Here is a 27717-nt window from a genome sequence, read left to right on the forward strand (position 1 = left end):
ACTAATTAGCTTGTTATGTAATTAAATTCAAAAAGGCATACCCTACCGACCCAACTTAAATGCCTGAACCATGCAACACTACGAAACCAAAGCACCTAATGAACATAACGTAACTCTTCCTCTATATGATTCCCTAATATGTCTGTTCCACATGAACCTCATTCTACCACAACATCACTGTATACCGGAATTGGTGAACGCCTTTACGGCACTATGTAAGCCACATTGAGCCTGCAAATAGGTGGGAAAATGTGGGATACAAATGTAACAGATAAATTGTGCACACAACCCAAATTTGAGTGTGTGCAACTTTAATAGAAATGGGGGGATAATGTCTTTGTTACACAAGTCCTGCAGTCTAATCACTTTTAGTTAAACACTGACACCTTTTCCTCCAGCAGGGAAAAAAAAAAAAACATTTAAAGAAAGCTGGAAAAAAGTTCCAAACTAGTGTTTTCTTTTTTGGGTTGTCAGCCCTTGTTCTATGAATTCCATAAAAGAGGAGTCATTCTCTCCAGGACTGGGGGTAATATGTGATATACTTCCATAGGCTTAGCTATTGTTTCTGACTCCCAGGGCTCTTCTATTGTGTCTCTCTGAAGACCAAAGGGCACACCCTCCCCTCTTCACAGCTGGAAGATTGAAGTCTCAGGGCAGATCAGGTACTGATGCCTTATCTAACTCACCCCTCCTCCCAGTTTCTAAAGGTACCTTGCTCCAAATCTGTTGCCTCTCTTAAAGGGACAGGAAGCTTACTTTTTTGTACTGTTTCATAATTTATTTATTCTTTTAGTTTTCCTATCAGGACTAGTTAAGGTATGTCCTCTTCTGCATCACATACCCCTATGAGGGCTAGCTGGAGCTATGCCTTCCTTTTTATCACAACATTGATTTTAATATGCTGCATGCAGTTGCATAATACAATGCTTTGTATGGGGTTAACTTTTGTGCAGAACCTTTTTGTGCATCATGCACACATTACATTGTATGCAGACATCATACACCAATGCCCCCACCAACATCTGCCCACTTTTAATGTATTGACCCCAGAGTAAATAGACCTTAGGAATATGCAATTTTGATCATGCATTTGTTCATTAACATCCCTTAATACACATTGAGGCATATTTTCAAAGCACTTTGGGAGGCTAAGTTCCATAGGTTTCTATGGAACTTTGGGAGGCTAAGTGCTTTGAAAATATGCCTCATTACCCTTCAAATTAATGTATGTAAATTAATTTGTGTGCATTAGAAATTCTAATACAATTTAAAAAAAAAATGTGAAATGAACTAGAAAAAAAAGCTGGAAGATTAGAGGGAAAAAAAAAACAAAAAATGTGAATATGAACCAATCATTTTTTTTACCTGTACACACTGAAAATAATGGAACTTTTATTTAATGTGCATTAGATCACATGAATGCACATTACTAAATGAGTCCCAGAGTTGGTTTTTTTGTTGGGGAAGGATGGGCAGAGAAAAGGGAAGGTTAGCTCAGAAGTCACCTTTGAGCTTTCAGAACTGGCTTCTGCTGGTACTATAGTATCATAAGCCCTCAATTCACAGCTACTTGGGTTCCTTCACCTCCACTGATAACCCTCTTTCTATCTAGCCCAACCACATAGAGACAATCCTCTGCCAGGGGCCATAGAGTATGGCTCCATGTCAATCTCAATATGCATGCATCCTAATTCCAGCCACTAAGGTTTTGACTTCCCCTGTGAGCTGTGGATGCTGCCTCCAAGCACAGTACATTATTGTTGCTTGAGAGCAGGAAATATATTTTTATCAAATTCAGATATCTGTAACTGATGCATCTTTGCATTTTGATTTGTTTTATTGTCCTCCACTTATCAGCTTTATACTTTTGTTTCAGTAATCATTATAAGAAGTTCCCTCAAATGTCATCGTATCAGCGAATGTTAGTGCATAGGGTGGCAGCTTACTTTGGAATGGATCATAATGTGGATCAAACAGGAAAATCTGTGATAATCAACAAGACCAGCAATACTAGAATGTGAGTACTAACTTTATCGTGTTTTCTGAAGTTCTCCTGTTATAGAACTTTCCCGATCATGTGTCAGATTGTGTCATGACTGCACAGATTTTGTGATTTCATCTCTCCAGCACCAAACTTTTCTTTATTTACCATCCACTTGCAATGTCCTTTCTGTGTCTCCATCCTGGGAAGATTAAAGGGCTTAAGAGATGGGAGCTGGGCATTACAGCTTATTCATATGTTATCGGGAAAATTACTTCTGTGCATTTAAAACAGCACACAGAAAATCCATATGATATTCTGTGATGACATTGATTTATGACACAAGATTTCTCTCTTGGTAGGTATCCATTGTGGTTTAGACCTATTAAAATGTGTCATGGTGTGTTACTGGAAATAGCGATTCATGATCAGCAGCCTGAGGCATTATTTATGGTCATAAAGACCAGGAATGCAATCCCTTAATCCACATTGAAAAATGAAATCAGAATTGTCAAAAACAATTTACCGCTTCATATATTTACTGTACTGCAATGCCCGATATACTGAAATGCAAGGACTTGCAGTAATGTATGGATATTGAATAAGCAAATACTCTAATGAGCTGCCCATCTTTCATGCTCCAAATATTAGTTTTTAAAATAACTTAACCTAAAGCTCTGTGTTTCATTTTTTAAATTCTTGTAGACAAGCTCCATATTTAAATATAGTTCAGGCCCCTTTATATAAATAAACCTTCAAACCCCCTAGCCATGTGGTGTTGATTCAGATTAGCCTACACTACTCCATGTATTGATGATGGAATGATATTGCTGTGCCCATAACTGATTGCACTATCCAGCTTTCCATCTCTGGTATTACTGTAGCTTTCACCTTAATACCTTTTGTCCTTCAAGATATATTTCTTCAATAAAATGTGACAGCATATTTTTTTTTTACATAGAATATATTTCATTGGTATTTTTCAGGGAGCTCATAGACCTCAGAATCTTGCAGCCGCCACTGTTCTACAATTTTACTGCTGCTGCTACTACAACAATTTATCATTTCTATAATACAAATATATACAGTGATGATCCCTACCCTGTAGAGTATGAAATCTGTTCAAGAAAAATTAGACAATTAGGAAGTTCATATTATCCGCCTTATTCTATAACATGAGTATGTGCCATTTGCATGCTCAGATCACAGGCTAGCACGAATACTAGTTGGGTGCTAAGTGGTATTCTGTAATCTTATTGTGCAACTTGCATAGTACCAAGTGCAAGAATGGCATTCACGTGGGTGGACCATGGATGTCTGTCACAACTTTGTGTATATGTTAATGATGTCATTTAGGCACTAAAATGCTACATTTAGGGCCCCTTTTTACCAAGCAACAGTAGCGTCGGTGCGTGGATTTGCTGTGTGCCGAGGCCCCTTCAACCGCAGCAGGTAGAAGACTGAAAAAAAAGGAAATGGCTGTGCGGTAAGTGCACACTTGCTGCATAGCCATTTCTGGAGGGAGTCCTTACCTCCATCTATTTAGGAGGCAGTAAGAACTCCGTGCTAACCCAGTGATAACTGGGCAGCGATACAACCAGGTAATCCCCTGGCACAAAAAAAAAAAAGAATTTCTGTCATGCTGGAAATGGCACGCAATTGGGGTGGCACTACCGTCAGCTCCTGTGGTAGGCCAGTGGTAGTGCCAGATTGGCGCACAATGCTGTACCACGGCATTGTGGAAGGACCCCTTAGGCATGTGCATTTATGCCTGCCATTGATGTGGCACAAGTGGGCACACCTAAATGTAGGTACATAAATACCAACTAATGCTAGTATTCTGTAATGGAGTTGGGGTGCCCAGATGTTGGGGGGGGGGGGGGGGCAGCATGCTGGTGACTAACTTTTGATGCACTTTATAGCATTGCCTCCAGTATGGGCATGAACAGGAACATAAGGGATTAAGATGTAAGAGGAGCCTCAAAAAAATGCATTTTAAGAATGAATTTGAGTAGGGCCAGAGAGAGAGAAAACATGGTGTGTGTTCTCAGGAAGTCTGCCCAGGTGTATGACAGAGCAAGGTGGAAGGAATGGGATCTAGAGTTGACAATGGAGGAGAAGGGAACTTACTTATTGAGCAAAGGAGGGAGTATGGGGAGAGAAAAAAAAAAGGAGAGGAGCTGCAGAATGAACGTAAAGTATGAAGTGTATGCAGAAATGGATAGGGAGCCAATGAAGTGTCTTGGGGAAAGAATGGTTATGTGCATTGTAGTGACACTGGTGGAATATAAGCCATGCAGATGAGTTTTGAGCAGAATGAAGTGCAGAGAGGTAATTCAGTGGGAGACCTGTGATGAGCAGTAGTCTAAGAAAGAGGTGATAAGAGACATAACCAGCTGCTGGGTGATCCACAGCATTGTGTGACCAGGGATCTGGGTATCATATTCCCCAGAAGTCTCACAGTGTGATAATGCAGAATGTCATTTCTTTTAAAAGTTTCCTTTTTAAACGGAGAAAGCAATGCACCTCGGCATAGAATAAATAATTGTTCACTTCATTTTAAAACCAGTGAGAATTCTGGTTTTCACCCATTTGGTGCAAGAGAAGCACTATGATAGGTTAGTTTCATACTCCTTCCATCCCTGGGCTTGTCCTATTGGCACAGACTAATACTTTACGTTTACTACATTCCTGCATCAAATGCAAAATTTTCTTTAAATCCCATCAACCACTTGCCCCCACCTATTTGGCTTCTCTCATCATTCCTTACACCCCCTCACCACTGTCTCCGCTCTGCAGATCAGAACCTGTTGACCCTTCACCCACCTTCTGTCCATCTCCAAGGAACATCGCCTTTAGATACTTATGACCCAAACTTACGACTTGCTCCTCGCCATCGGAAACCAACCAACCCTCACCTCTTTTAAGAAACTATTTAAGATCTAACTTTTCCTAGAGTCCTCCCCCCCCCCCCCCCCCCCCCCCCACTGCTACCTAGGTCTCTGCTTGGCTATATTCTGTCTAGTACCTCCTCTTCTGTTAACTTCTTTTCATTGTAAGCCACTGTGTTGCCTTTGCTGAGGGCTAACGTACGGTATATCAAGTGGCATAAATAAATAAAATAATTATTAATGGATCCAAATTCCGTTCTTTTATTATGATGCTTTTATGATGTTACTCAAGGAGTTTTGCCTGATCTGTTATAGTAAATCAAAACAGCATATTTGAGGAGCATAAGACAGCAGTGACACAAAGGGTGAACTGCAACCTAAGGGGCCCTTTTACAAAGTGGCAGTAAGCCCAACGCGGGCTTACCGCGCACTAAAAGGAAAGTACCACTGGGCTACAGCCGCAGCCTGGCAGTAGTTCCCTCCCCCAGAGTGCGCCACTCGTGGGGCTGCAAATATATTTCAATTTTTGTAGTGCAGGACTGCCCAGTTATGACCGGGTTAACATGGGAGCCCTTACCGCCACATCAATGGGTGGCAGTAAGTGTCCCCCCCCCCCCCAAATGGCCTTTCAGCAAGTGTTTCACTTGACGTATGGCCATTTCTTTAAAAAACCCAAAGATCTGCCTTTTACCCTCAGTGGTAAAAGGGGGTTCGACACGCATCAAAACAAACACCAATGCCAACGCAGGTCCCCTTTTGTAGACCATAAGACACTAATGAGCCACCTGCTGCCTCCCTCTGTAGTGTCTCCTCTCTATTACCCAGCCTGAATTGTTACAAAATGAGTATATTTAGTTTATAGCAGGAGAATGTATTTGTAGCTTTATTTGTGGGGCACAGGACCCCTACTTGTACCCACCTTTTTTTATGGTAGTCTGCTAGTGCCCTAAGGGGTTTTTTTAAGTGTTACATACATATATAGAAGTCTTCCCAAGATGACCCACCCTAAAGAGGCTTAACAGAAAGAATAGAATCTTCTCTCCTCTACTGGGTATTAAGATTTTATTGGGTTCTTTATCTGCCAGGTTTCATCTTCTGGAGGTAAGAAAATTAAGCAGAGTTAAAAATAAAATAACAATGACAATGCACAAACACAGTCAATACAAATTAATAAATACCCCCCCCCCCCCCCCCCCACACACACACACACACACATACACATACTCTACCAACACCACTTCCATATTCAGTCCACACTAGCTGCCACGGGTTTTTATTCTGTTTCTTTAAAATGCTTTTCTATGTTTCAGTTTATTTTTGTTTTTACTTCTGATCATAATGTGTGAGATGTCTTAGCTCAGTTTAAATGTTGTTGCACTCTCTCTGCAGATCTCTTCACCTTTGGTCTGTCATTTTCCTCTGGATTCAGATTTATACAAAGTGATCCCTGCTGTAAACTCTTGCGCCTAAATTAGGTGCAGATCCCCTTTATTCTATAGCAGCACATGTTCTGCCCTTTCACTTTAGGCGATTGACATACAGTTTAAACCAGAGTACAGACCATCACTATGAGAAGACTCTGTACTCTTGAACCAAAATCTTTTTTAATGCTGTTATTAAACAAGGAAAAATAATAACTTAGAGTTCAGATGGGCTGGACAAGAGGTTTTGCCTTGCAAACTGGGAGTCTGTTCTCCAACGGCTCTCTCTCTCTCTCTCTCTCTCAAGCAAAAGGGAAGATTGCACTAATTCAGCACCATACTGAGTAATGATGCTATTTATATTTTTATACTCTGATAGCATCACAGTTGCTTGAAGGGGGTCATAAAGCAGAATACAGCATAGGCTGTTTGAGATTACAGAGGAGATATGCTGCAGACTAACTAGCTCAGCATGCACAGAGAACAAGGCAAGCCAATAGAAAGAGTCCCATAAGACACAGGGAGTGGGACATGTGCTCTGAAAGAGCCTATTACATGGAACCTCAGGATTACTGAGATTTGTAGTTCAAGGCAGGGGCGTATCTGGAATCTGGCGGTAGGGGGGGCCAGGCTGGTGAGTACTAGTTTTTTTCACATTTTGGGGGGATGGGTGGGGGTCAGTGACCACTGGATCATCCCTGAATCATCCAGTGATTATCTGGTCATTTAGGGCACCTTTTGTGTCTTATTCGTTAGAAAAACAAGTCTAGACCAAAACGTTGGAAGTTTTTGCCCTAGATGTTTTGGTTTTGTTTCATTATGGCTATAAAATGTCCAAGTGTTAGGCATGCACTTATCCCATGTTTGAAGCACCCCCAACACAGCCCCTTGTGTTTTGGATGCACTATAGAAGAATTGCATAGATAAACATCTGCAAAATATGTTTCTAAAGTACCAATTTTGATGTTTTGAGAATAAATTCATCCAAATGCTGCTTTATGACACGTTGGAAGTTTTTCTCTTTCAAAAATAAGCCTCATAGGATAACTAGGGTTCTGCAGGCCAAATGTGGTTTTATGTTGTTTTTATTTCCCCATGATTTTTTTTTTCATTAGGTTCTGATTTCTTTTTGTTACAGGAGCAATATTTCCAATTTAATAGTGAACACTCTTTGAAAAGAGTGTGCACTTTTTCTAAAACAGTGTGTACTCTTCCAAAAAATGCATACACTTTGAGTGTGTGCACCATTTGCACATGCACAATGTTGCATACTGTAAAGAGTATGTAGGACAGGCCCCAAAGGAACCCTGGGATAGGCCAGAATACCCCCGTTATAGGCAGGCATTCCCCAGAAAAAAACTAGAAATAAAGAACTACAACTCCCAGCATGCCCCAAGGGAGACAGGGGATAAGAGAAACTATGTGCATTCCCAGGAGTCTCCAGAGGAGGGCCGCAGGGGAAGGAATAAGGCTGATTCTCCAACCTGGTGGAAGAGGTGGTGGAACAGGTGGGTGGAGAAAGAAGAGCCACAAAAGAGCTTTAATGAAAGAAAGGGTGAGCAGCTGGGAGAAGGGCGGGGCGAGGAGAATATGGATTGGGCTCCTGAGGAGAGAGAGGCAGAGAGTGAGCCTTGCCCTATGGAGTTGACTGAACCGGAGAACACCCTGGAAGAGCCGATGGACTTTTCGGCTCTGGCTCAGCGAAAGCCAAGGAAGTAGCGGGGCCAAGCCGGGTCATGCGGGAGGAGGTCAGGTAGGAGTATGACTGACCAAGAGGGTGGGACCCTAGGCTTTGAGCCCGCGCAAAGCCATTACTGAGCTGTGTTTTGAAAGCTTGGCTAGAACTGAACTGTGTTTTTGAAAGCCAGGCTAAATTGAGCTGTGTTTGGGAAAGCTTGGCTAGACCTGAAAGGTGTTTTGAAAGCCTGGCTAAATTGAGCTGTGTTTTGGAAAGCCTAGCTGGACTGAGCTATGTTTTTGAAGCTTGGCTAGAACTGAACTGTGTTTTGAAAGCCTGGCTAAATTGAACTGTGTTTTGAAAGCCTGGCTAAACTGAGCTGTGTTTTGCAAGCTGGGCTAGAACTGAACTGTGTTTTGAAAGCCTGGCTAAACTGAGCAGTGGGGTAAAGCTTGGCTAAAAGTGAACTGTGTTTTGGGAAAACCCCGCTACTCTGAACAGGGTATTTGTTTTTTTTTATTATTTGCTGATACTCTTCCCCAAGAGGGAGGGAGAGGAAGCAGCTGTGGAAGCCTGGACTGGGAAACTAACCGGATTGAGAAAGGTGAATGATAACTGTGCTTTATTTTGTGTTTTGGTGCCACAACTGAGGGAAGGAGGGAAGGCCCTCCTAGGCAATAAAAAGCTTCCTTGTTCTGAGGGAAAAAGGAGCAGTACTGGAAGGTGTTCTTCAGGCTGGGGAGAGCTACAACCGCTGAGAAAAGAGGATCCACTTTACAATACATGGGCATATCAGAAAAGTGTGCACTCTTTATGCTGTCTTCATAAAAAGTGCACACTTTTTTGGAAGAGTGCATACTATTAACAACATCAAAACTCTAAATGTTTTTTCCTATCCTTTTGGCCCCCCAAAATGACCTTGGTTTCAAATGAATGCTCAACCCTAGTGATAACTACTGTGCAGCCAGGGTAGCCGGAACAGAGTAGCGGTTGTAGTTATATAAGCACACAACTATGGAATGGACTCCCAAATGTGGTGAGAACAATCTGTCACCACTTAAACTTCAGGAAATCGCTAAAAGCTCACCTCTTCAAAAAGGCCTATCCCATCGATCCAACATAAATCCCCACACCCAGCAATACAGCATAACTAATGATCGTACTGGACAATTTTTAATCTTCATTCCCTTCGACCCCATGATGCCTGATCCACACCTACCGCATCTGATCACAACATAACCTTGTATTTGTTATCAAGCGAACTGGCAAACACCTCTACGGTACTATGTAAGCCACATTGAGCCTGCAAATAGGTGGGAAAATGTGGGGTACAAATGTAACAAATAAATAAAACAAAACCTTAATCTGAAGTGGTACAATGCATCGGGCTTCAGACTCACTAATGTTGGTGGTTGTGCAGTAATAAGACCTAGAAGGGGACTAATGTACTGATCTTGTAAGAAGCAAGCTGGCAAGGCCTGACATGACTTGCTAATGTAAGCCATTATGAATATGCTTTTTGGGCATATATGGGACATATAGTGGTGATGGTAAAGTCAGATAGGAAACGTGGGGAAAACAGAAGGTAGGTGGTATTAGGCTACATCTTAGCATTTACTAAATCTACCCAAACTACCTGAATCTTAACTGGGTAAACTGAATGGGTCATTCTGGTCTTTATTTGCTCAAATTTACTACGTTAAAAATGCACCCCAATGAAAGAGATATCTGGGATACCAAAGAATCCCACCTAAACACTATTTGGTTCCTTATTTTTAGCTGCATTTACAATATTGCATTTACAGATAAAACTTACAAGAAAAGAATTTCCAGAAGCATCTTCCTTTCAGCTGGAAGAAGGCAGATGGTTTTTTTTCTGTAGTGCTCTGTCACACAGCATCTGTTTTAATTGTCAATAGGAAAGGATGAGCGTGTGAATGACAGAGATGGAAATGGATTATCGCATATGTGACAGAAGGGAAGGATTACCAAGATGCCCAGATAGCAAAGAGGTTTCTGAAAATGTAATCGTAGTTATATCAGTGTGAAATGGTGTTTCAGTATCACATCATTGGCAACAAAAAATGCATATAGTGGGATATAAGTGAGAAAAAATCTGAAATTTCATATCCTCTGAAATCAGATAAGTGAATATTGATCTAGGTTGTTTTGTTTTTTTTAGACTTGCTACAACACCTAAAATCATGATAGCAGTAGTTAGAGCTATAGAATGATTCTAAGAGTTAATATATGCACATATATTTATCTTTTGTAATTTCTGAGGTGTATTTTCAAAGCACTTAAACTTGTGATCACAGGAAACCACTTTGAATGTATGTTCTATTTCAAATGCATTTGATTTCCTGCAAAACGTCAGCAGCAAGGGCAGGCTTGACCTAGAACTGTACTAATGTTACACATGGAGGGGCATTTTTGATATGACATCTAAATCTAACTTTGGATGTTTTCCTGAAAATATCTAAAAATCAAGGGGCAAACATGGCCATTTTTGAACCTGAAAAACGTCTATCTTTTTGTTGTTTAAAATGTCCATTTCCTAGAAGTTTTTAGATGTTTTGGGCAAGACTGTATATTGCACACCTAAAAATCTGGTGCTCCCCCCCCCCCCCCCCCCCCCCCCCCCCCACAAAATACGCATAGGCATATTTTATAAAGTATATCTAAATTTCCAAGTGGTTTATAGAATACATTGAGCACCCTTCCGCGTAACTAAATTTAGTCACAGACAGTTACGCCAGATAAAACTTGGTATAAATGCTGACACACAAATTAAGTGCTGACTAGGTTTATTCTATAACAATGTGCATAGATTTTAGAAATGCCTATAGCCATGCCCCCTTTTTAATTATGCAACTTAGAATTTACACATATCACGATACAGAATACGCTTAGTTGTGCGCATAAATTCTAATTAAAGTCAATTAGTGTCAGTTGCTTGTTAATTGGCAATTATTGGTGCTGATTGGCTTCTTAACTAATTAAGTTACATGTACAGATCTAGAATACAACCAGATTAGCGCATTCAGCTTAAGTCATGCTATATAGAATATGAGGGTTTGTGCTCGGTGCATTTTTCTTTTGTGACCATTAAAAAAAAAAGTCCAAGGGAAAATGTACAAAAACAAGCTATTGAGATAAATGGGGTGGGGGCCAGCATTATTGGTAGACTGGCCACACAGACATCCCTGCAGAGCAGTGAAGCATCCTAGAGGGCACATAAAAACTCCCAGGTACACATCTTGCTGTTACCCCCTTAATTGCATGCTGAGCTGTCCAAAACCACCAAAAACCTACTGTACCCAACTGTATACCACTCAGCCCTTATGGCTAAAGGTGTTACCTATTTGTGGGTACTGTAGGTTTTTGTACCCATATATCACCCACGTGGAGTGATTGTTTCATTGCCTTAAGGTGGTGGTTGTAACCAGAAGGATGCTAGGAAGCATAAAGAGAGGTATATCTAGTAGAAGGAAAGACATTTTAATGCCTTTGTACAATTCGTTGGTAAGACTCCATTTGGAGTATTGTGTTCAGTTTTAGAGACCGAGTCTTGCTAAGGACATCAAAAGACTTGAGGCGGTTAAGAGGAAGGTGCCAAAAATGATATGGGGTTTGTGCCAAAAAGTCATATGAGAAAAGACTTGAAGACCTCAATATGTTTACAGTAGAGGAAAGGAGGGATAATGGGGATATGATACAGATATTGAACTATTTAAAAGGTATTAATATGAAAACTAATCTTTTTCAGAAACAGTGGAGCGGTAGAATTAGAGGTCATGAGTTGAGGTTGCAATGTTGGAAAACTTAGGAGCAATGTCAGGAAATATTTTTTCACAGAAAGGGTAGTGAATGCTTAGAATGCCCTCCCGCAGAAGGTTGTGAAGACAAAAATGTTGACTGATTTCAATAATGCAGAACTTAGGAATCCTAATTACAGCAAAACGTAAATGACCTCATTACAGGAGTAAGCTTTGACAGCAGCTTCAGAGGTTGGGAAGTAAGAACAGTGCCAGGCAGACTTCTATGGTCTGGGTCCTGTAAATGGCAAAAACAGATCAGATCAATGCTGGAGTGCCTTTGACGGCAACTCAGTTGGGAAGTAGGTCTGATGCTAGGCAGACTTCTATGGTCTGTGTCACAAAATTGGCAGAGAGAGGTACAGATTAGGTATACCAGTGTTTAATCACGAAGAAGTGGAACCTGTGCAGAGTGCCAGATTCAACTCTGGCTACCTTATTTGACAGATTGGATGGATACTGCAATTCTTAATCTGCTGACATTTACTCTGAACGCTATTGATGTGATGGTAATGACTCCTGTTATCATGAGGAAGTTCTTTTGCAACATCAGGAAATTTTTTTGCCATTGTGGATGTCTAATAGTCTTCCTTTGGCCTTTACTGGCCAAATCCCTTTGGCTGTGTGGCTGTACTACTGCAATATCTATAAGCTACTGAAATTATTTACTGTAGTTTGACAGCTTATGATAATTCAGCAACTATCATTCAGCACTGTCATTTTTGCACACGGGCAGAGTATTCCCATACTATGCAAATATATTCAGTACAGAAGTAACAGAGGGGATACACAGAGATTGTAATTGGGTGCTGAGAATGTTGCATATGATAATGGTGCCTTGGTGATTAACATCAGAGGTCATCAAGACCCATCTTGAGTCTGGGCTGCTGCTATTCTGTACTCCTTGATGATGTACCGGGGAGATTGCAATTAATTTGTGTACCTGCCAGGGGCGTAGCCAGACAACAGATTTTGGGTGGGCCTAGGCAAGAAATGGGTAGGCACCAAGTGTTCTTCCCAACCCTCAGCAGAAAAATATCTGAGCTGGTGGGAAAACGCTTCTTTCCACCTTGGCAGGCTGCAGTAGGCATGCGCAGAAAACTGAGTATGCACAGGTGCCAGTATCGTGGAGAGCAGCGTTTTAATTACTTTCAGGGGGATGTCTTCGGCTGGCGGAGCTTGGGATCCTCACCAGCTACCGTTAAACGTGTGCTACTGTTGGGTGGGCCTGAGCCCTAAGTGGGTGGGCCCTGGCCTACCCAGGCCCACCTGTGGCTACGCCACTGGTACCTGCCTTTGAAGTTGACTTCAGATGGCATTACAACCCATTTGGGTTTCCACCAGCTAGCACATTCCACTGCATCACCTTAAGTTAGCTGAGTTTCCCTATCTTTATTTCTTATGGCTTCACTACATCTTCAGTCTAATTCCTGCTACACATCAAGTCTTTTGTACCTGTTTCTGTATTCTTCTCCTTACCAGTCAGTCTGTCTTCTGGCGTATTCACTTTCCTTGAGATTAAAAGTTTTATTCTTATTCAGTCTCACCACTGTTATTGCACCTCCTTTCTCTTCCCCATTTTCTTTTCCTGTCAGCTAGGAATATCAATCTAAATCCTGACCTTCCAACTGAAACCCCATCTTAGCATATCCGACCATTTTCCCTCCACTCTTGTCCCTATTCCCCTCCTCTTTTTCTCCTTCTCTCCCTTTCTCATGCTTTCTGTAGAACGCCCATTTCATTTCCAACAAGCTTGCCTACATTCATTACCTTTTCATCTCTCATTCTCTTTATCTTCTCACATTGGTTGAGACTTGGCTTTCCACCAAAGATCCTGCTTCAGTTGCTGGCTTCTGTCATGGAAGTTCTTTTCCCCTGTACCCCTCACTCTGTAGGCTGTGGTGGTAGTAACTCCTTTTCCCATTGCATTCCCACTTCGTTTCATCTTTTGAGTCCTTCTGCCTAATCACCCCACTACCTTTCTAGGTGGTTTCATTTATCAACCCCTTGATAAACCTCCTATTCCTTTCTTCCAAAGGCCGTGAATGCTGTCTCCAGATAATCTCTGACTTAGAGGGTCTTCTGCATGGCAGTGCAAAGCATTACCCACTTGAGCTACTGGGGTAGCCTAGGAGTAAGGTTATATAGTGAATCTACCACATAAATGTCCTTTTGTACAGAATACAATATGCCATTAGTTGTCTTATTTCAAGTCCATTTAATTTAGATTTTATTTCAGAAGCACAGTGTCCTACTTAGTCCTGGAGAAAACATGACACATTTTGCAAAAGGGATCTCTGTAGTCCCAGAAGCTAATGTACAAAATCATTGGGGTTGGTCCAAAAATCTGCCCCATTCTATGTAAGTATGTTTGGTGTTCTCTAAGCATTTACTTGAGTATTTTCACCATAATGGACCCCAAGGGAAGAAAAGGAAAGAGGGACTCTCTACTGATGCTCTTCTGAGTATCATTCAGGTTTCATACTGTTACATGTAAAGTGTAAATATACAGCATTAGCCGCTGCACAGACCCAGGACGAGTATATTTTTCATTTAAAAAAAAAATGTGGACAACATTGCCTTGAAAAAGAAAGTAGCACAGTTTTGCTTCCTTTCAAAAATGTATAATAACACGTGAAAAGCAAAAGAAAAGAAGAGGATGCAATAAAGAAAAGAAATGCATTGATATTCTAAGGCATCTAACTAGTATGGAATTTTAAAGACTTAACCCTTCTGCTTGATGCTCTGTTCTTCCTGGGATTTTGTAACCGTCATGTCATAGTTATCCTTTTAATTCTCTCATCACACTTTCAGAATATCTTCTGGTGGATCTTCCTCTACTGCTACCCTATTAAATGGTGTGCCTCAGAGTTTTCTCCTGGATCCTTTTAGCTATATATACTCATTCTCTTAGTGTTCCAATTTGTTCCTATGGTTTTCAGTGCCATCTTTATGCTGACAACTCCCAGATCCAGGCTCCAGCTCCCTACATCAGAAATATCATCTGGAATGCAGTCCTGGTTCTCAATCTGCTTGACTGATATTGCTGCCTAGATGTTTCACTTCCAATTTAAACTCAATATGGTCAAGACAGAACTATTTATTCTCTCCCCTCTACCTCAACCTGCTTCCCTTCTTCCCCCTTCCTCTGTCTGGTGCATAACAAAGTAATTCTCCAAGTTCTTTCAATCCATAAGATTGTTTTCTTCATCTCTCTCTCTCTCTCTCTCTCTCTCTCTCTCTCTCTCTCTCTCTCTCTCTCTCCTGTTCTACCCACTTCCATAATACTGCAATGTTATTTCTTTATAGCAACACAAAAATGTATTCCTTCCCTTCTGGAACACAGTAGAAGAACTTTTATCCACTCACTTTCACCTCTTATTTAAAAAAATGCAACCTACTCTTTTGAGGTGTCCCATTAAACCACCTCTCTCTCCACGCCAATCTATCTCAAATTTAACTTATCACTAGCACTACAACACCCATACACCTTCCTCATCTCAAATTACTACATTGGCCCTCTTTCTATTTCCGGATACTGTATAAGCTCCTTCTAGTTACCTATAATTTCATTGATTCTATGATTCATCACTACCTTTCCTCCCTTATTTCTCCATACACTTATCCTCATGAACTCCACTCACTAGGCAAGTCACTCTTATCTCTGTCCTTTACATCTGCCACCAATTCTCAACTTTGCTCATTCCACCTTGCTGCACCCTGTGCTTAGAATGGACTTCTTGAGTTGGTGCGTCATTCTCCTCTAACTGTATTCAAATAAAAGCTAAAACCTAACTTTCTTACGGCTACTTTTAATCCTTAACCTCTGATGATTCATACTTGTTTCAGTCATTTAAAAAAAATAATTTCCAATATCTCTTGGGTCCTGTATATTTGGCTTCACTGATGAGTTGTAGCAAGAAGGGACTGTCTCTTAAATGTACTTATAAAGTGCTTTTGAGGCAACTCTAGAAATGATGTGTAGTTGGTATGTGCACATTGTGTGCGCAAGGGAGCACTTATATTGACAGTTATGTGCACTAATGCACTTCTCGTTACTCTGTAAGGTAGCACATGTAAGTGCCATGGTATGCACTTGAAAAGGGGATGTACAAGTGGGCTGGGCATGGGTGTATTCACCCTCAACATGTGCATCTTATAGATTACTATCAGGTGTGCAAGTTGAGTGGTACATTTAGCTGTGTCCACTTGTACCTACCTGTGAGGGAGTCTTTAGGAAATTACCATTCCCCCTTAACAGCACGCCCTCACACTTACAGAGCTACCTTATAAAGGAGATTACAGAGCAAGGAAGAGATGACTCAGCTGTGCAGGGCAGGATAAAAATCCCCAGCACAGATCATATAGAGAGGCCCAGAGGACAGAAGAGAAGCCAGAAACTCTACTCAGGTAGTATCTTGGAACCCTGCTGAAATTGTAACTTTTGAACTAAAGGCCAATCCTGGCCTATTGTGCTGCAGTTTTGAAAGACCGAGCTGTAACTCTGGGATTCCAGGCCAGAAGTAAGCTGTTTGTGCTGCCCTATGAGAGACATATTAGAGCATGCCATGGTCCTGCAGGAGCTGACTATGGTAGAGTACTTTTTGTAACAAAATAACTACTTTTTTTTTTATCTTGACCTGTGAGAGGAACACATCACTCATTTTTCTATTCTTAAATAAAGGGGTTTATTTCCCTTTTAAACCTTGCTGTGGCTTTGTTTTTTCAAGGCTCAAGGCCTTCCATCACTCATACTACTACACGGCCATTGACTTAGCTTAAACAGGTGTGCTTTCCTTTTGGGCACACCAATATGCATTTACACTAGTATTCTATAATGGAATCAGAGTACTCTGATTCCATTATAAAATTGCACTCCCCACACTTAATTGGAGCACCCAAAAAAGGATGCCACTTTATAGAATTTCCTCTTTGTATGCCACGTAGCACTAGAGAAGTGATAAGTAGTAGTAGTGCCATAGTACGGTTGCAAGCTTACAAATGTTGATTTGGATGCTGATCTTAATTCTCACTTTTTCTTTGTGGGTCTTGAAGGAAAACATGTAGTCCAGTCATGCCATGGTGTACTGGATTTTTGTTATGACTTAGGTGTATGCCATTCCCATCTGTGTTTAGTTACTTATTTACATTACAGTTGCACAGATGCAAGATACTCATGTGCTATTTGGATTTGGTTTGAGATGGTTATTGATCTAATCAATCTGACTAGTGTAGCTATTAAGGTGTGCTCAGTATGGATGCATGCACTGGTTGGTAGGTCACTACCATATATATAGCAGCATGTGTTCAGGTAGATTAGTTGCTCCATTGTAGATACCACTGGCTCTACTTTCCTCTAAAGTTCAATATAGAAGCAATTTTCACGTTTCAAGTTTATTTTAAATTTGCTACACTACCCAATTAGCAAACTTTCTGAGTGGTTTACATTGAGCACTAAACGAAGAAAAGAAATTACAATATCAGTAGAATAGCAAGAAATAAAAAAGTCAGCAGAAATTCGGCAACCCTCCTCAGCCAACGAAGCAAGGAATTGGGAAGCAAATAAGTTACAAATGCATCCCGAAACAGAAATGTTTTAGGGTTAGTCTTGAATTTTGTCGAGCTGCTTTATAGCCTTATACTATGGCGAAGTGTGTTCCATAGTGTAGGTCCGTTAATATTAAAGATACAAGTCTGTATTGTATCTAATCACATGTGCCTAAATGAGAGGATTGACGGACAATTTTGGTGAGCAAAATGCAACATTCTAGAAAGCGAGTATGGGATAAGTTAAAGTAGGTGAGATGTATAGTGGCTCGCCTGAGTAATGTACCTTATGTACCAATCAAAGAATTGTAAATGTTGTTCTATGTTGCATGGGTAACCAGTGTTCTCCTTTCAACAAAGGGGTGGTGTGGTCAAATTTACTTGACCCTGTAAGAAGTTTTATGGATCATATGGACCTGCTAATAATCTGTCATCCTGCCTTGGTACTTACAAAGCATTCAATGGCTTATTCTGTTGTGCACCACCGAGGGGTCAACAAATGTGACACTAGTACTTTGGTATTTCTTGAAGCTATCCTTGATGTACTGGGTGTGATTGAGCACTTGGTCTGTATATGACTTCCCTGAAAGCCAGCTTCTTTTCCTAAACTGAGTGAGAGCTGAAAGGTTGAGAAACTTATAAATTCTTAAGATGTGTTAAAACAAGGAAACTGACCAACAGAGGGAAACTGAATCAGAGGGATCCTTACATGGCTTCAATAGAAAAACAGCATATGCTTGTCTCAGGGGCGTAGCTACGGGTGGGCCTGGGTGGGCCCAGGCCCACCCAATCTCAGTTCAGGCCCACCCAATCAGGAAAATCTTCTAGGGGTGCTAGATAGGCAGGCGCTTGTCAGTTCTGCTGCGCCGGCACTGGCAGCAAAAACAGCACCTCTCCTACCTGTGCATTGCTTCATTTTTTAAATCCGGGTCAGAATGGTATACGTCGGCAGGGAACAGGCTGTTTCAGCCAATCCTGGGGCCTCTCTTCAACCCTCCGGGGTGGGACAAGCTGAAGGAAGGCTCCTGGGATTGGCTAAAGTAGCTTGTTCCCTGCCGATGTATACCCGCGTGTCCCGCAGCACTACTTTAAAAAAAAAACTGATCGCGCAGCGGCCGAGTGCTTGTGTGCTCGCTTGCGCGCCTTCTCAACTTGCCGGTGTGCCCCCTTGATCGCAGCTTTTTCACGTGGCCTGGTCCTCTTGGCTGTGCTGCAGCGTGGAGACAGACGCCGAAGCCCAGATGGAAGGTGTCTGTGGTGGCGGGTCCCCTCCCGATCTGCTCTTATTGTCAGAGAGAGCAGATCATCAGGAGAGAGGGACCTGCAGTGCCACCAGAGAGGACGAAGTCGGAGGAGCCACATAAAGTGTGAGTCTGGGATGGAGGGTGGAGGGAGTCGGAGCAGATTGGATTGAATAAGAATTTTAAGATATACCAGCCAGCTGCTGCAGCATACGGATGTACTAGAGAAAGTATAACTTTTTATAGGTAGAGTAGTAATTTGTTATAAATCGTAATTAGTGTGTCATTTGGAGGGAGGGGCTGGTTACAGGGACACCCTAGCATGTGTTATATACTTGCAGAGATTTTTTTTCTCCTGCTAAAAGGTCCACTAAAACAGACATCATATTATGAGAATCAGGTGCTCAACATTCAGAGTTTCTATCTATTTACTTATTTTTGGGATTTTATCCCACATTAAACATGAATTAGATTGGAACCAGGGAGCATTTAAAATCTTTCTTTTTTTCTGGAGCGAGTAATGCATTTCCCCCTCCCAGGCTCTCTCTCTGTGTTTAGCCAGCCTTGCAATTTGGGGGGGGGGGGGGGGCGCATAGGTAGACTGGGGCCTCTGCGCCCCCCCCCCCCAACAAAAAAAATTGCAGGCTATACCCGGGGAGAGAGCCTGTAAAAAAATAACCTATATACATAGTGCCCACCCATGTTAGCTCTGGGCCCACCCAAAATGTCAGGTCTGGCTACGCCACTGGCTTGTCTTCAGATCTTGACGGAGTACACAATCTGTGCTCACATGGGAACTGAACAATTTCAGAAAACCATATTTTGATAACTATTTCCCGTTTTTCTCATTTTGGATGTTCTTGTTGCAGTTTACTTTTGTGGTATTTGGTTATTTTCCATTGGTTGCTACATTGGTTATTCTGCCTTCAATATAAAATAAGGCAAAACGAGGAAAGGTTTTATTTATTTATGCACATTTATACCCCACTTTTTTCTACATGCATGCAGACTCAAGGTGGCTTACAATGTACTGATAAGGTTATAGCCAGACCAGTGGTTATATAATTACAATTACATGAAATAGGATAGAAGGAACAGGGTAAGAAGAAATAGGGAAAGGGTAAGAGATTCTAAAAAAGGTCTATGGACATTTTATGCATGAAACAAGTGCTATACAATTACACCTAATTATCCATTATCATAATATGAGTAGAAATAACAAGACAACAGTTTTATTGCTGCAAGAAAAATCTTAATTGTTCTGGGGCATAGAAAACATAATTTACTCCCAAACATAAGAAGCTCCCAATTATACATCATCTTGTGAATAGACTAAAACAGTTTGCATTGTTCCTATCTAACCTTGGTCAAACCTGGATAAATCCAGATCCAATGTCCCAAAAAATCAAGCATTGAGGTTACAAAATTAAACACTCATAATCATAGTCAGGTGTTGCTCAACAACCATTGTGACCAGTAATGTGGTTTCTTTATAAACCAAAAAGCCTGATGATTCTAAAAGCTGTTAAATTGGTATGGAAAGGGTCTGCTCTGATGCCAAACAGGAAGGTTGTAAGCTTTGGAAATAGAGGGTAGTGACTCGGGGCTGTAGTTATCAATGTCAACTGTCATTAAGATTGGCTATTTTACTACTAACTTGTGCTATCTTTGCACAGGTCCTATTTTATGCAGTGAGAATTAATACAAATAATTTGGATTAAAAGTAAAACAACACTTCTTAATAGTAGCCCACATTGATAAGTTACCCCACCAGATGGACTTTTAAAAAATTTCAACCATACTGTATGCTTCTTAAAAAGATCTTGTGCAGCCAATCCTTGGCCCTTAGGAAAAGTCAACACCCTAACATTTGAACATCTGCACAAATTCTGTAAGTGATTTAACTTCCTATTGCAACTGATTTTGTTCTTAATTAGCACAATTGGAGTAGAGGACTGGCCTAGTCAGAGGTAGGCAGTTCAAATCCCACTGCTGTTCCTTGTGGTCTTGGGCAAGTCGCTTAACTCTCCATTGCCTCAAGTACAAACAAATTGTGAGCCCTCCAGAAACAGGGAAGTACCCAGTGTACCCTTAACTCAGTTTGAGCCACTACTGAAAAAAAGGTGTGAGCAAAATGTAATACAATAAATACAGTATTCACTGCCTTAATCTCCATCTCTTTCTGCATGACTCCTGTCTACTCCATTTGTTCATTTAAACTGGCCTCAGTGCTCTGTGCCATCCCTTTTACCTCCAGAGAAAATCTTCAGTTCAGTAGAACAAGCAAAAATTTGAAAAATCAAGTCTTACTAGAAATGCCCACAATGACCCCAAAGTGATCACAGGTGGTTTGATAATAAGGGAACATGAACTAATCATGGTGCTCGCTTCTGGAGTACCTCCAGCTGATCCTAGAGCCATTCTGCTCAAACTGCAAGATACTCAGCTCAAGCTATTAGGTGTGGAGCAGACTCTTCTTGTCACTAACAAATCACATCATTCAGAGGTGCATCCTTTCATCCAAACCCCACCAATTTGGCCAATATCAGTGCTAGTGACAGCTGAGGGAAACCTCTTCTCCCAGTAAACTTGACACACTCTCAGCTGAGGACATAGCAGGAGATCCAGGTTCCTCATCCAAGCCACAAACTTATCAGTCCTGTGCTAAAGATCATCTGCTACAACATCGGAAGTGGGGTAATTTAGCCTTCCTCATTGGGGGCACTGCAAAAGGAAATTGGACTGAGGAAATCATGGCTCAATCTTTCTTACTTTTGTGGGTCATATCGTTTTTTAGAAAACAGTTCCTGCAATGAGTACAGTGTTTTTTTATGGATCCAGCAAAAATCTCTTCAACTGTAGTGATGGTGGTATCTCCAAAAGGATCGATTTCTTACATTTAAATATAGTTGTTGTACATGGTGGCCAGATCCTCATTGAGGATCACTCCACCAATATCATCAAGACAATCTCGCATAAACTTAATTCTGCTTTTGACTGGCTGACATATTACAAACTGAAATCGAATTTATCTAAAATTGCTTTATTATTTCCCCTGATTAGCTATTTAACTCACTTGTTTTTTTCCCAAGATTAACAATGTTCAAATCCCACTTTTGATTTTGGGATTAAATCATTGATTCCCATTTGAATTTCTCTGATCATATTTGTGCTATTGAAAAAAAAATCATATTTTTGTGATATGGCAAGTATGTCATGCCCTCTCTTTTTTTAATGTTTTTTTGTTTGTTGCTGCCTTCATTCTGTAATGGTCTTTCATCTGAATCATATGCCACACTTCAAGGTTTAGCCAAATACCGAGGGCTCCTTTTACTCAGTGGCAGTAAGCCCAATTTGATTTCTGTCCCCTTCCCCCTCCCTCTCCCCTAGTAAAACTGAAAGGGGATACCAGGCTCTATGATAGCTTCAAGTATTATGGGCATTCGTAGCAAAGCAGGAAGCAAGGCTGATTAGTAGTCTAGTGGTTAGTGCAGTGGATGGTAAACCAAGGGACCCAGATTCAAATCCTCCTTTAACTTTGTTGTTGTTATGGTAAGCCCTCCAGAAACAGAAAAATACCTACTGCACCTAAATATATGAGCTACCTGCAAGCCTGAAGGCTATTTAAGTAGTGTATATTCAGGTACGGTAGGTATTTTTCTGTTCCTGGAGGGCTGACAATTACAAAATAAGAGCACTACCCACTAGGCTGCCCCTCTGCGCTGCAGAAATGAGGGTGTGTGTCTATTCTTCTAAGGATGCTGCCAGATAGATGTCCTTGTCCCTGCTTTTTTTTTTTTTTTTGCTGTTCATATGTTGGGCGTTCTAGCTTGTAAAATGGTGGTCATGCGGGACATCTCCAGCACATGGACATCAATCTCATATATTTTCACACAAGAAATCTTGGCAGGTTTTCTGTTGGAAAATACCTGTGAAATGGATGTCCATTTTGGACGTTAAGTCCCTATTCTGACTTGAGTGTCCTTTTGAAAATGACCCTCCATTTAAATTTATACTGTGAACTTTTCTGCAACCTCAGGGAATGTATCATTCAGAAGTGTATTGTACTATTTTGTTTTACTGCTTACAGTTGTCTGGGTTAGATTTTATATTTATCACAATGGCAAAATCCTGCCATTTATCTTCTTTGAAGTTGAAACAATAATAAATGTATAACAACTATAGACTTGGATTACAATGGGCCAATGTATGTAGCAGCAGTTGGGCTCAAGAATGTCTGTCAAATGGCACCGCACCACAAAGAATTTTGCAGTGAGCTACTAGATGAGGCTCAGTGGCTACTTCAGAGAAGCAACTATCTATAGATGGAATCATGATGAAACTGAAAGTCTGCCTAACTAAAAGTAATTTATTTTCAGTTTTATGTTTATTTGAAAGTAATTCCTTGAACTTTACAGTGTTGTGATTGTTACATTGTTGATTGATTGATTGATTGATGGATGGATGTACTGTGAGAGGGTGGTGTGATTGAAATGTTATTGATTGTTATGTATGCATATGAGGGTAGCCTGACCTCATGCTGTGTAACACATTTGGTCCAAATAATTTTATAGGTTTCCATGAAGGTCATGATTGGCCCCCTGCAAAATGTTTGACAAACAAATTTTAATTAATGGCAAAACAGATTTGTAGACTGAGGCCCTTTTTACTAAATGGCGGTAAAAGGGGCCTTGCGCATGCTGAGGCCTCCTTTTACCACCACAGGTAAAAGGCTTTCATTTTACAATAAGGAAATAACTGTGCGGTACTTGCTGTGCAGCCATCTTCTGGAGGAGCCCTTACTGCTTCCTGTTAAGAGGCAATAGGCCTCCGGTGGTAGCCTGCTGGTTCTTAAATATCATTTACTGTGCTACTTTGTTAGTATCGAGTTTGTGAGGAACAGAGCATAACCTCAACCCTATTTTGTAATGAGCTATTATAACCTTGTAATTTGGGTAGTGATATTATATCGTGGTAATTTGCTTAAATATATAACATTAACCTCAAGTGATACAGTTGGAATAAAATGAATTATTCATCTGAATCTGCCTTAGGCAGTTAATGGTATATAGATTATATTTTTGTAAGAAAAATGAATATGTGAAAATAAAACAATCAGGTGTGTCATCAATGCTTGTTAGGTTTACTACTACTACTACTTATCATTTCTATAGCACTACCGGACGTACACAGCGCTTCACAATGAACATGAAGAGACAGTCCCTGCTCAATAGAGCTTACAATCTAATTATGACAGACAGACAGGACAAGTAAGGGATAAGGGTTAGGAAAGGTATTCTTTTTGGGGGGTTATATTAATTTATCTTACATTGTTACCATTATCCAATAGTTCTTACTATTGGGCCTGTTCTTTGTTCATAGATGAGTACTGTTAATAAGTATGGAATAAGCACAACCTTGAAAGTGTGTTTGGTAATTAACAAGCTTTGCAAATAGAAATACTTTGATTTGACATTCTTTGGTCTAATGCATTTGACATACCACCTTTCTGTGATACAACCAAAGCAATTTACATACATTATATTCAGCAGGCTTGTCCAAGTTCAGTCCTCGAATGTTGCAAACAAGCCAAATTTTCAGGATTTCCCTTAAGAATATGCATGAGAAAGATTTGCATACTGTGGAGGTACTGGGCAGTGCAAATCATTGTAAGAACAAAAATCCTAGAACCTGTGTAATAACAGATGCAATTTTAAATTAAATTAAATTAAATAAACCTAGTTATGGGGTGATCACCTTTCCAGCTAAAGGTAATGTACAGACTGTACTATATAACACAGAGAAAAAATATCTAATGAAATATACACAGGCGTATTTTCAAAGCACTTAGACTTACAAAGTTCTATAGGTTACTAGGGACCTTTGTAAGTGTAAGTGCTTTGAAAATGAACCCCATAGTAACATAGTAGATGATGGCAGATAAAGACCTGTATGGTCTATCCAGTCTACCCAATAAGAACTGAGAACAACCAGTATATCTATCATAAAAACAATATATATATAAAATATGAATAACAGAACATTATTAAAAGTCATAATAATACCAAAAACTATAACCATCTTTCCTATAAAGTTCAAAATGGTGCCTATTTTAAACCTAGGTGCTCCCCTTCACCCATAAGGGCTATGGCAGTGGTGCACAGTCGTGGGTAGTGGGTTTTGGGGGGGGGGGGGTTTGAGGGGCTCAGCACACAAAGTAAGGGAGCTATGTACCTGGGAGCTTTTTCTGAAGTCCACTGCAGTGCCCCCTAGGGTACCCGGTTGGTGTCTTGGCATGTGAGGGGGACCAGTTCACTACAAATGCTGGCTCCTCCCACGACCAAATGCATTGGATTTGGCTGGGTTTGAGATGGCTGCCATTAGTTTCCATTATCGCGGAAACCGATGGCGACCATCTCTAACGCCGGCCCAAATGTTGAGATTTGGCCGGCCCCAACAGTATTATCGAAACCAAAGATGGCCGACCATCTTGTTTTGATAATGCGATTCTGTATGCCGCTTTACGAGGCTGGCCATATAGATGGCCGACCCCGTTCGATTATGCCTCTCCACGTGACCTGTTTACTAAAGTGATTGTTTTTGCACCTGTTAGAAGCAAAAATGAACATTCAGCCACTCAAATTCTTTATAGGTTGCCCAAAGGTAGGCACACAGTTCTGGGCGTGGATCACAGATATGCGCATAAAGTAAACGGCTAAATTATTGATAATTGGCTTTAACAGGTGCTAATTGGCACTAATTACTGCTTACAGGCATATCTGCTCTGCACATCTTATTTATCTTGTATACAACTCCAAAGAAGATATGGTCAAAGGAGGGGCAAGAAAGAAAGAAGCAGGTTGCCTCAGGCCTTCCCTCACTGTGTCCCGCCCTCCTCTGATGTAACTTCCTATTTCCGCTAGGGTGGGACAGTGAGGGAAGGCCTGAGGCAACCTGCTTCTTTCACAGATGCTGGCACTACACTGCCGATTCAAAGATTTTAAAAATGCAGGGTGCCAGGCAGCAGAAATGAGAAGGGAGCTGCTGAGGGAGCTGATGATAGGCAGGTGGTGACTGGGGCCTGCGGCTGGGGCCTTCATCTCCCTTGTCCTCCGGGTCTCCGCTTCTCTGCTGTGGAACCAGTTCCTGCACGCTCCGATTCTATGCTTAGAGTCTGGCTCTGGTTCATTTCTCTTAGCTCTTCTTCGGTGGAGTCCGATTCGGTTCTTTACTGTCCAGGTCCCGTTACTATGAACTCTGGTTTTTCGTGACTGGTTCAGGGTCTGATCCCTGCACACTGAACTAGCAGCTGAGAAGAGGACTGGGACTGGGAGCTGCTGGTAAGCATGGCTTGTGGCGCTCTTTATAGGTTAGCGCCCTCCTGTCGTGCTTACTGCATTGCGCCGGCCCTGCTCTTCCTCCCTCCTGTGTCTGCTCTCTCCTCCTCCTACTACTAATCATTTCTATAGCGCTATTAGATATACACAGCACTGTACACTTTATATGCAGGTACTTTCTCTGTCCCTAGAGAGCTCACAATCTGTTTTTGTACCTGGGGCAATGGAGGGTTAATTGACTTCACTTTCTTTCTTTCTTTCTTTCTTTCTTTCTTTCTTTCTTTCTTTCTTTCTTTCTTTCTTTCTTTCTTTCTTTCTTTCTTTCTTTCTTTCTCTCTCTCACACTGCACAGACATCAGCTCTGTCATCATTTCTTTGACAGGTGGGGGTCTGGAAAATCCACCATCTCTACTCTTTCAGCTGCCTCCTGTGCCTCAAGATTGCATTTATTTGATCGCCTAGGGCAATGCCATCAAAGCGCTTTACATATATTAAAATCTCTAGCATACCATAGAATACAATGAGTCTAGGGAAATTACAATATAAACAAGGAAAAGCAGAGACAGGTAAACAATAAAAACAAACCCACTGCATCTCTCAGGCTCCTAAGGCTAAAGCAGTCCGACAATTAGGAAAAAAAGGTTCAGCTAATAAAAGCTGACTGAAACAGGTGTGTTTTAAGCAGTGCATTTTTTCTAGCAAAAAAGGTGCTGGTACTCAAATACAAGGCCACTGTTCAGGGGTGGGTTGATCACTGAGAGGGACTCATCCCACAATAGCCAAGCCCCCTACAACCAGTCACAGAATCTATGACAAGGCAGAATTGGTGCATAGAGCATAAACTCTTTCATTAAAACGTGGAATCCAAGGGTCAATTTTAGCAGACAATGGAAAAGGTACCGGTACTCAGTATCCCCTCAAAAAAGCACTGGATTTAAGTAAAACCTTAAATGAGGAGAGGAAGGGTTCTGTACATAAAAGTATGGGCAGGTGGTTTCTTTGACTGGTGGGGCCTGTATGTCTACCAGTTCATGCACATGTAAACTTGCTTGCTATAAAATGTGTGTAAAACCAAAACGCTTCCAAATTCTGCCTTCAGGAAAACCCTTTTTAATGTCCTATAAAAGTATGCATAGGATCACTCCCTATGGTACATATACTTTATAAGGGCAATTCTAGGGCCAGTTATTTACATTTACACACCAGCTGTGCCTAAATATACAGAATACTGACATTTAGGTGCCATGGAGTCGTATTTTCAAAGCACTTATCACCCTGTTTACTAAGCCGCATGGCAGCCACTAGCATGGCTTAGTAAACCGTGGGGGGGGGGGGGGGGGGGGGGTTTAGACCTACAAAGTTTCATAGTAACATGTATAACTTTTGTAAGTCTACGTGCTTTAAAAATGAGCCTCTAAGTCTACAATTAAAAGGGCTCTATGTGGTATTCTACAAATAGGCACTCAAATGGCACAGCTCATATTTGTATGAGGGCGTTCATATGACTGGGTCATAAATGGGTAGACATTTAGGTGGGCAACCTACAGAATACTACATGTAGCCCATGTGTCTGCTATATTTAGGTCCCTTCATTTCCACCTGGTCTGTGGCAGGTTTAAATGGGAACACCTTAAATGTACAGTAATATTAGAAATCCAAATGTTCATTTGTATTCAGTAAGTACACTTGGAGGGGCATAATCGAAAGGGGCGCCCAAGTTTTCCTGAGGACGTCCTCGCAGGACGTCCCGGCGAAGGGGCAGGGAAACCCGTTTTATCAAAACAAAACAGGCGTCCATCTTTC

General features: G+C 41.2%; 1 protein-coding gene across 1 annotated transcript in view; it reads left to right on the forward strand.

Moving 5' to 3' along the window:
• The window catches only part of ARPP21 (cAMP regulated phosphoprotein 21), a 419327-nt gene that overhangs the window by 56567 nt on the left and 335043 nt on the right, over positions 1-27717 (forward strand). Inside the window, exon 8 of the mRNA XM_030203507.1 lies at positions 1877-2017. Within this exon, the coding sequence (XP_030059367.1) occupies positions 1877-2017 (141 nt within the window). The remainder of the gene's footprint in view (positions 1-1876; positions 2018-27717) is intronic.

This window comes from Microcaecilia unicolor, chromosome 1 (genome assembly GCF_901765095.1).
Source record: "Microcaecilia unicolor chromosome 1, aMicUni1.1, whole genome shotgun sequence".
Taxonomy (NCBI): Eukaryota; Metazoa; Chordata; class Amphibia; order Gymnophiona; family Siphonopidae; genus Microcaecilia; species Microcaecilia unicolor.